The sequence below is a fragment of the Cannabis sativa genome, chromosome 4 (genome assembly GCF_029168945.1).
Source record: "Cannabis sativa cultivar Pink pepper isolate KNU-18-1 chromosome 4, ASM2916894v1, whole genome shotgun sequence".
Classification (NCBI taxonomy): Eukaryota; Viridiplantae; Streptophyta; class Magnoliopsida; order Rosales; family Cannabaceae; genus Cannabis; species Cannabis sativa.
Window position 1 is genome coordinate 62,390,397 of NC_083604.1, and position 10,610 is coordinate 62,401,006.

The window sequence follows — 10,610 nt, forward strand, 5'->3', positions numbered from 1 at the left end:
CAATACACATTGGTACGAATTGGTAATCCCAAATATTTACAGTGTTATATTCCTCTCTTTTCTCTCTGTTTTTCTCTCTGAGATTGATACTGATAGTAGTTCTTTTTCTTCTTTGTTGCATGAACAATTCTCCCTTGAGTTGGATATCCGAACCCTAAGCCAAGGGTTCCAAGGTTTACTCCTCCAAACTCAATCTTTGGCCATTTTCACTCTAGGAAAAAATTTGGTTTTTTTTGTTTTTGTATTGTTCTGCTATGAATCTAATATTGAGTTGTTATTTATCTCTGATCTGGTCTGTTGTGATATTTTTTGTTTTTTTTTTTATTTTTGTTTTTGTTTTTGATTTTGTTGCTACTGCTAGTTTATATATGTTGTAAAAGAGAGCAGTGAATCAGATCGTTAGTTATAAAGTTCTAATAAACTTTATAACTAACTTAATGACCTGTCTAGGTAATAAATAGCGGCCTAAGACTACATAAGCTTTATTTACTGCCTTGTTAATCTCTTTGTAGCTATTCTGATTTTTACAATGAATGTGCGGATTTACTTTCAACAAGTATGTGTATATATTTTTACATACTCTATGATATATAGTACAATGTTGCGCAGTATATAATTTATATGAAATCTAATCTTAACTCTAAAGGGAATTGTGTACATGTATATTATACCTGAGATGGGACAACGTGTGGTATATGTGAGTACGTCCTCATTTAGAGGTTGTATTACAAGTCTTCGTTATTCTAAGAATGTGTGATAGAGTATTCAGTGCTCTAGTATTGGATTAATGAAGGGTTCTCTTTTGGAGATCCTATTATGTATGATTCTTCTAGTCGTAGGTTTGATCAATGTTTCTTGGTTCTTTTACTCTCTCTCTCTCTCCCTTGATTATAGTAGTGACTTGTTTGAAAGGTGTTAATTTACGAAGTGTTTTCACTTTTGTAGTTGCTTCATGTTATAGGTAGGTTGAAAAATAAAATGTGCTAATGAGCACTGAGTCTACTTGCTAGAATGTACAAGTGGCACTACTACAAAAACACCCTTTAGAGGCGGTTTTTAAGCCCTTTCAGCGTCGGTTTTCGCGAAATTCGCTACCGACGCTGATCAGGGCGACGCTAAAGGGTTTATATGAACCGACGCCATATATACCCCTATGGCGTCGGTTATTAGCTAGGAACCGACGCCATAGGGGTATATATGGCGTCGGTTCCTAGCCAATAACCGACGCCATATGTGGCGTAGCAACCGACGCCAAAAGTGAGCAGATTTCAGTTTTTTTCATTTTTTTAATTTAATTATATAATTTTAATTTTATATATATTAATTTATATATTATTTTATTTAATTTAAATTACATATTTATTTAAATTTTAAATTACATATTTATTTAATTTAATTATATATTAATTACATTTTAAATTAAATAGTAATTAAATTTGGGTAAAAACATAATTTGATTTCATAAAAGTAATTAAATATTACACAAACATGTAAAATTAGTTAAAAATATTAATAAGTTAATAAATCTAACTACAAGTTAATCTATAAAAATTACATAATGAAGAAAAATTCTTCGACCTTTGAACCTCAATCGTCACCGTGAATCACCGCCATCAATTGTTCGATCCACTTTCGCTGTAGTGGTAACAATTCTGTTTTTGGATTGTATTGCTTCTTACCCCCAAACTGTTAAAAAAATTAAAAATTTATATTAGTTTATGTATATGTATATTATATATTTGTTATTATAGAATTTATATACTATAATCAATAATTAAAACTTACAGCTTTTTGATCTTGTATGTAACGGTTGGGGTTGGCACGTGCAACGATGTCAGTGATATATTTCAAAACATAAAAACCGCATTCTTGGCTTTTAGGTTGTCTTGGACAGTTTGCTTGTGAAATTCCTTGCCACGGGCCAAGATACTCATGTGCGTCCCCTATATACATGAATGCCCTGTTTGGGAAAATTATATTAGCATTTCAATTCGTTAGTTAATTTAAATTCGTTACATAAGAAGTCATTAAATTATTACCTTCCGATCATTTGTTCTATTTCTTCGGGAATTGGGCAGCCTTTTACAGGGTTTAAATGGATAATTTTCCTTGGCGCAACCACCACTAGCGTCCAATGCATCCTAGAAAATTATATTGGAATATAAGTAAGATAGTATAAAAATAATTTGAAGACATAATATAGAAATGAACAATTAGCACTAAAGAATTTAATAAAGTTTACCCGATATTCCAAGGAATAAAGAACATTGGGTGGTTGTTGTTCATTAATGATAACCAATTAGCCAATCGTCTTGCCGCATCGTCAAAAGATCGACTACGTTCTTCATCGTTGATCCCATGCACCGTGAGAAGCTGCGGGTCGTAAAACTTCAAAATTTTTCTCGGACCGTTGATGCTCTCCCATATGTGCTCGCCAAAAAGTGTTAGTGCCTTATAATAATTTAACTATAATTTGATATAAGGTTAATTAGATTAAAGAAGAGTATACATCATTCCAAACAGCATTCCCTGGTTGCCGATGTAGTTACACGTAGCAACTTGCTGTAAATCCTCTCCAGATAAAATGATCTGGGTACGCGGTGCAATGAATCCTCGGGGGACAGAAATTGTGATTATATCACGTTTATCTTTGAGCCTTAGGAATTCATGAATCATCCATTTTAGCGAATTAGGGATCAACGCCATCTTCTCTTCCGTGAACAAGTCATCTTCCCGTGCACCACGGCTTTGTGGAGAAAGCATCGGAGCTTTCCCCTTTGACGCATCACGTCTTGAGGGCGGTTGAGCGAGTGGACCCTAAACAAAACAGAACATAATATATATATATCAAATTTTATCTAAATTCTACCGAAATTTCGGCAGCATAACGGTTGTAATTGAATGACCCCAAAAATTTTGAACATGGCTGTATAACGACAAATAACACATATATAACAGTAGTTTGTTCATCCATCCCACCGCAGGACATATATTCGCAGAACCTACTTCACTACGGATGAATATTGAAGATATTCAAACTCCACTAATCATTAATAATTAATTTCAGTTGAGAAGTTACCTCGGTTGTTAAAACTAAGTGTTTAGGCCAAGGAAGGAACATCTGGTACACGTCCCTAACATATCTGAACTCTTCAATTGGGACTGGGATTTCAGCGTCCTCTTGCAGGATTTCCGAAACCATGATCCGAGCATGTGAATCATCGTAATCCTGGCAGTGAACTTTGATCGTACCCACATGCTCGTACAAATACCCTCGGGCCACAATATTGTCGATGTTGTCAGAGCAGAGATGTACTTGCTGATTAAGGGCCGCATGGTCATCAAAATTGTATAGGATACCTTGGTCGTTGAGGGAAATGAACTCCTCAGCATAAATTTGTGGTTGTACCTCATCCTGAGGAGCGTATGGTTGTGGAACATACGCCTCACCAGCCACCTCTCCTTCTTCCTCTTGTTCGGCAGCGTTCCTCTGCTGCTTAAGGGATTGGACTTCGGCTTTTAATTTTTCAATCTCCTTCGCTTGCCGAGCCACAACATCAGACACTTCCCTTTTCTTCCTGCCGAATAGTTGAGATGCCCTGGTCAGGAACCTACAAATCATAAAAAGCAAATTAGCAACGATTTTATTTGTGTAACTAAATAAATAACATTTGAAGTAATAGCATACCCAGCAGCCCTGACACGTCCAGGATGCTCTGGTGTCCCGAGCGCCTGCGTCAGGATATCGTTTTGGCCCTGGACCTGAATTTGTCCCTGACTAAGCTTCTCCTCTAATTGAGCCTAATGCACGCATATATTCAAGCAATTAGTATATGAATTATATACACTAACTCATGAGTAGAACTCAATTAACGATTAATATATACTTACTATCTTCTCTGCAATTTCCTTGTCGTAATCAGTGACAAGTTTTCTACTCTTGGTGCGAGATTTAATCCAAACACGGTGGCGGGGGGGATCTGCAACTTCGAGGTCCTTTTTCTACATAGCGTTATAACAATGAAATTAGTACCAATTAAATTGTATAGCACATTAAATTTTAAGCCTTACTTACCACAGCTTCCCGTACGTTCACCATTCCACTCCGACCACTTCGATGTCTGGATTGAATTTTTGAGGAACGTTCACGTTGCACCTTACTCAATTCCTATAATGCCAAAAAAATACATTAGATACATGTACGTTTATTTAAGAGTTTATCTTAGTGTTAATATAATTAGCGAACTAGAAATTCAGGAGTTAGTCGACTTTCAACAAATTTGCACCAATCAGCAGCGTCGATCTCGGGGTGCTTTTCAGGGACTTGTGCCAGTCGTCCCAGATCATTCTCTTTCAACGCGGGCATTATGATGTCTTTTGTCATCCTATTCTTGAAGTCTTTCATTAACTTCCCAGCTAGGATGAGACAATCATGTTTGAAGGTGTCCGGCACAATGAACCCCGTCTATTTTGAAGGAAAACAAACACGGTTAGAGTCAACATTTGAAGTAATAGAAAAACAAATCAAAATTCTAACAAATAATAGCTTACCTGAATGTCTTTCCAAACTTTATTTTTCAGAGTCGGGTTGACTTCTTTCCAGTTTTTATAGGCCAACCCTATTGTCTGCCGACATCTGACTCCTAGAGTGGATACGAGCTTCGCATAGCTTTTTCCACAGTATTGACTTTTATCATTAACTTCGAGGGCCACTCTTTTGCCCTGATCCATTAGTTTGGATATTTCATTCATTTGCGTCGGCCCTCGTGTAGGTATTGTGGTTGGACACTCATTTTCTGCTCCCGAATCAGATCCTGATTCCGAGTTCGCCATGTCTACACCATTAACAAACAAACTTCAAAGTTAGCTATATATATAACAAGTAGTGTATATGAAATATTAAAAGCATAAACAATATGTTAATGATTTAGGAGCATTCACAACCACAATATAAAGTAAGCTATATATCAAGTCATTCCCGAGTTGGAGTATGTTAATGGAAGTAAGTCTCGTTCGATTTCTTTGGGTTTCTATTTTAGGTTAACAGAACAATGAATCAATGATTTAAGCATAAGAAATGTGTTTTTTGCTTTAATTTACTTTTATTATTTTTATCTGTTATTGCATTTGTATTCTTCTTCCAAAATTAAAGTAACTTTTTTTTTATTACTATTATTATGTGTAATGATGAATGACTTTTAGCTTAAGGATTGTGATTTTAGTAAAGTGTTAAACATGTTGTGGACCATGTAGCTAATCATTACAATGGTCATCAATTATACCCAAAAAGAAGATGATTGAAATGATATTGGGATTTATTTTTATTTTTTTTATTAGTTATGGCAAAGATGAATTTTTGGGCATGTTTGATTCCAATTTTGAAAGAAATTTTAAAATTAAGGTCACCATTTTCACTAGATTAGTAAGCTAACATAACAAATGGTTAGATTATTTTTTAGTGACCTAACATCTTATTACTATGTTATAGCTAATTAGTTCTTTGGGTGATGTAAATATTAATATTTTTTTAGTAAGATTTATCCTAATTCTACCGAAATTTCGGCAGCACAACGGCTGTAATTGGACGTTCCCAAAAATTTTAAAAGTGCCTAAAATAACAAACAAAACAGATAACCAATACAAAATTTATCCACCCATCCGACCGCAGTACATGTATTCGCAGAACCTACTTCACTACGGATGAATATTTAAGATATTCAAACTCAACTAACATGCATTGATAATTAATTATATAATAAGAAAAAGTTAGTTAAAGTATATACCTATCAATGCAAGCTCAAATACACTACACACAAAATTATACCGAACCTACAATATAAACAAATACAACGAAATTGCAAAAATAATTATTTCATTACTTATAACTAGTTATTAAAAATAGTAACAAGTTACTTAGTTACTAAATTATACATACATATATATATAATCAATTATATCTCACACTATTATCTCAAAAAAAAATTATTTCCCACACTAATTTAATTTTAAAATTTTTATTTCTAAACTATACACACACTAATATACACACATTATATACACACATATTCAATAAAATATAAAATTACATATATATACTATATATTGAGCTTTAAATTTTTACCTAATAACCGCAATCCGACGAGCAATTCCGTAAAAAGTCCGGCCACTATACACATACAACACAACAATATTACCATTAAAATTAAGCAACCCAAAAAATAATTTACAAAAACTAAAAATAAAACAATGTACATTATAAAAATGAATAGAAACTATATTTATACCTTAAAAGAGGTTGAAGATTCAATGTTTTCTCAACAAAAAATGGTGGCCGGAGTTATACCCACTATTTTTGTATAGGTTCGGATGACAGTGAAATAGGGAAAAAAATTAAAACTTTTTGGGTGTATAGGATTAAGTATCGAAAATAGAAGATTTTGCAACAAAAATGGGCTCAAATGGTTGAGAAATGGGGGAGAAATGGGTGGTGGAGGCGGTGGTCGGCGAGGGTTTTTCGTCTCTGCAGCTGGGTGCTGGTTTGGCTTTGGCTGGGTTTGGTCGAGTGAGGAAGAAAGCTGAGTCGAAGGGGTTGTTTTATAACCCTATGCCGTCGGTTCCTTTATAGGAACCGACGGCATAGGGTACACGTGTCAGCAAACACGTGTACCCTATGCCGTCGGTTCCTATAAAGTAACCGACGGCATAGGGCTGAACCTAAAAAAAAAAAAAAATTTATTTCCCAACCGCCTCTAAATGGTATAATGCAATTTTATACCTACGGTTTTTATCAAAAAACCTCCTCTAAATGTCAATTTCGAAAAAAACGGGTATTTTCACACCCTTTAGCTTCCCTTTTTATAAGTGGGAGTGAAAAAACAGCCTCTAAAGGCCAAGATTGTAGTAGTGTGGCTTGATGGTGGAGTTGTCAAAGCCTTTTGGATTAGGTGATTTTGTTTAAAACTCTGAAAAATTAATTCAGCACATGTATGCATACCTTGAAAAAATTCTAATATATATAGACTTTTGAATATTATTATCTTAAAATTTATGTTTAGAAAGAGTTTTTTTATGTCTATGGATTTCGGTATGTTACATGTTGTCAAATTAATATATATTTAAATTATATTTTTTTAATAGTTATTTATTAAAATAGAATTAGTATTTAAATAAAAAAATTATTAGTTGTCGAAAAATTAAAACTAAAGTCAATTGAGGTCCATTGGGTTGATAAATTCAAGAGAAAAAATCCAAGCCCAATTTAATATAGGGTTCAGCTCTGAAAGATTTTTTTTATGTCAAATTATCTTTTATTTTTAATTAATTTATTAGCTAGAAAATAAGGATTAGCCTAGTGATGGCCTACATAAGGAAATGGATGTGAGAGCTCTTAACCTAAACTATATACTCTCAGTTTCTTGCCATAAAAGAAAACTCTTATCTTTTCTCTATTGCTACCCGCTACCCTAGTAGTCTCTCTTTCTCTATAGTTTTCGTTAATATAGTGTTGAGAAAGAGCTCACACTATTCTATTTGACATCTATATCTCTGAGGGAAATCATAGGTAATTTATTTATATATATATATATATATATAAAAGAAAAAAAAAAAAGCAGTTTGGATTCCTTGCAATACTTATCATCATCATAATGGGAAAAGGGTTAAGGGATTCAAATGGTGGATTCATTAACTTCACTACATGACTGTAAGTATCTTTAGTTTAAGCTCTATTATGATTAATCAATAAGAAACAAGATTTTAGGTTGTATTACATGTTCATTTTTTAATTTATAAAAAAAAATTGTGAAAATAAAATCTACCCTAGTATGTATTTTCTCGCAACTGGTATGAAAGTTATTGATTCATATTTTATTTCCATAATATATTAAAAATTGTTGGTGATTCGTTTATTTATTTATTTATTTTTTTGGAGTGTTTCGTGTTTAAATTTTAAAGCATATTGATTTTTTTTTTTGTAAAAATTAGCAATTTTAGGTTTTTTAGCCTTGTTTCTATGAAAATTAATTTTTATAATTGATTTGGTATAAGGAACTAATACTCATAATCAACGTGACCCTGGGGTAAGAAGATCGCGAGGCAGACCTCGAGGTTTAAGAACCAGGAGACAAGAAGCAAATCAAGGAAATCCCCAAAACACCTAGGAGAAACAACCTGGGGGTACTAGGGATGTTCCAGCGGATGAACAGCAAAATAATCAAGAACAACATCGAGAAGTTCCTCAAAGATCCCAAGGATTTATGAAACAAGGCAATGAACGTAATGATGTACCAGAGGCTTCTCGTAGGAATTAGGACACGAGATAGCCCCAAACTAGGGAACAAAAAATCCCTCGTAATAATGAGAGAAATCCTGGGACTCAACCTAGGACAAGTGGGGTGCCACTGAAACACCTTCAACGTCTTTCTCGATCAGAGAGGGAAGGTGTACACACGTATCTAAATAGACGATGTGTATCTAACCTCTTCTAAAGGAGAAGGCTAGTACAAGACGAGGCAAGTTCTCGTTCGGGACACTCAAGGTCTCGAGGACACAGTCAATCAAGAAGGCAAACGCGAGAAGGAAGTAGATCTCGGTGTTATGCTGATTAAGAAAGCATGAGCAATACGCAAAGCTATCAATCTGAGAGTTATTCAGAGACAACATCTATGAGCAATTATGAGTAAAGACAACTTTATCTTCGCGAACATTTGAATATAAGACAACCCGATCTTCGCAAGCAATTGAATTAAAATGCACCTGACTTAAGAATCATTGAGTTGGAGGGTAAGTTTAGAAAATATCAGGATGGGGAACATGGGAAATTACCTGGATATGACTCGGATGAAGAAACTGAGCCATTTCATCCTGATATTCTAAATTCTGAATTCCCTCGGGGATTCAAAAATCCACACTTCTCGCAGTATGATGGGACTATGGATCTAGTCGCTCACCTAAATAACTTTCATACCATAATGTGAGCTAGCAATGTCTCGAATAATTTGCAAAGCATTTTATTCCCAACGTCCTTGACTGGGGCAGCGAGTAGCTGGTTCGACAAGTTTAATCACCATTTGATAACATCTTGGGAACAGCTATCCAAGGATTTTAAGAAACAATTTCAAGCTGCCAGAGATAGACGACCTAAAGCATCATCCCTGACTAACATAAAGTAGCAACCAGGTGAGTCACTTAAGGCTTACCTGAGCCGCTTCACGACAACCGCTGCAAAGGTTAGAAATTTGAATGACAGTATTCATCTTACTGCTCTTCAAGCAGGGATCACAACAGACCTTTCAACAGCTGGGGGCAAGTTGTGGGATGACTTACAGGGTCGTCCAATAAGAAACATTAATGAATTCAACAAAAGAGCGCAAGTGTTTATGCGTAAAGAGGAAGCAAGGAATGAGATGAAGTTGCTGAAGACTGGCTCAGAAAACAAACCCAACACAAGTACTACCACAACAAGTATCGTCTTGACAAAATCAAATAATCCAAATGGTTCAAACACCAAAAGAAAGGATGACACGAGAGAATCATCTAAAAATAAAGAAATAGAAAAAGCACGACAAATATGTTCTGATTTACACCATGTACACCGAGTTGAATGAAACTCGTGAAAACATCTTTCTCGCAAGTGAGCACAGGGTTGCATTCCGCAAACCTGAACCAATGAGACATGCGAGACATAAACGAGATTCAACAAACTTTTGTTGATTTCATAAAGACATAGGCATACTACCGAGGAGTGTCGGCAACTGAAAGACGAGATAGAGAGCCTAATCTCGCGTGGATATTTCAGACAGTATGTGAAGCGTCAAGGGAACGAACCAAACCAGCCCAACAACCCAGATAACCAAAGATTGCAACCTCCCCATGTTGAGGGCGAGGATATATTGGTTATCTCGGGAGGGACGCATCTCGCTGGAGAGAGTAATAATGCCTAGAAAAGATATGTCAATGAAATAAAGAATGAGCAATCGGTGTTTGCTCCAAAACCACTAAAAAGTTCCAAAATAGAAGAACCTCTGATAATATTCTTGGAGGAAGATACAAAGCACGTGAGGTATCCACATGTCGATCCTCTCGTCAATACAATTCAGCTCCCCAACAAGAGAATAAAAAGAGTATTGGTGGATAATAGGAGCTCTGTAAATATCCTGTATAGGGATACATTAAAGAAAATGGGATTAGAAGATGCAAAATTAAAACCCTGCATGGTGAGCTTATGCAGATTCACTTGTGATAGTGTTTCCAGCCAAGGCATCATTGGACTCCCATTAACTGCAGGGGAGTCGACGTTATCTACAACACTAATGCAGGAGTTTTTAGTTGTTGACCTACCATCAGTTTATAACATATTGATGGGTCACCTTGCATTGATTGGAGTAGGGGCAGTCAGTTCAATCAAACACCTATCTCTAAGGTTTTAAACACCAGCAGGACTGGGTGTGGTACGCGGCGACCAATTATTGGCTTGTGAATGTTATCGCGTAGAACTTCAAAATAAAAGAGCCAACCATCAATTAATGGTGGTCATAATAGAAGAAGGCAAGAAGAAAGAAGAGGACCCGGACCCTAGAATCCAAGACGAGAATAACCAGTTAAAACCAATT

At 35.3% G+C, this 10,610-nt stretch overlaps 1 protein-coding gene across 2 annotated transcripts; it reads right to left on the bottom strand.

Moving 5' to 3' along the window:
- Positions 1–3,631: 3,631 nt before the first annotated feature.
- LOC133037286 (uncharacterized) lies at positions 3,632–6,147 on the bottom strand. Of its 2 annotated transcripts, XR_009687411.1 has the most exons (3): positions 4,552–6,147; positions 4,076–4,465; positions 3,632–4,002 (listed from the first exon to the last, which is right to left on the bottom strand). XR_009687411.1 is itself a non-coding variant. In XM_061114267.1 (2 exons), exons 1-2 carry the CDS (start codon positions 4,831–4,833, stop codon positions 4,238–4,240), a joined length of 510 nt encoding a protein of 169 aa, XP_060970250.1. In that variant the 5' UTR covers positions 4,834–6,147; the 3' UTR covers positions 3,632–4,237. The 2 variants fall into 2 exon arrangements, 1 of the variants encoding a protein (XP_060970250.1); XM_061114267.1 differs by having other exon boundaries at positions 3,632–4,465.
- Positions 6,148–10,610: the final 4,463 nt, after the last annotated feature.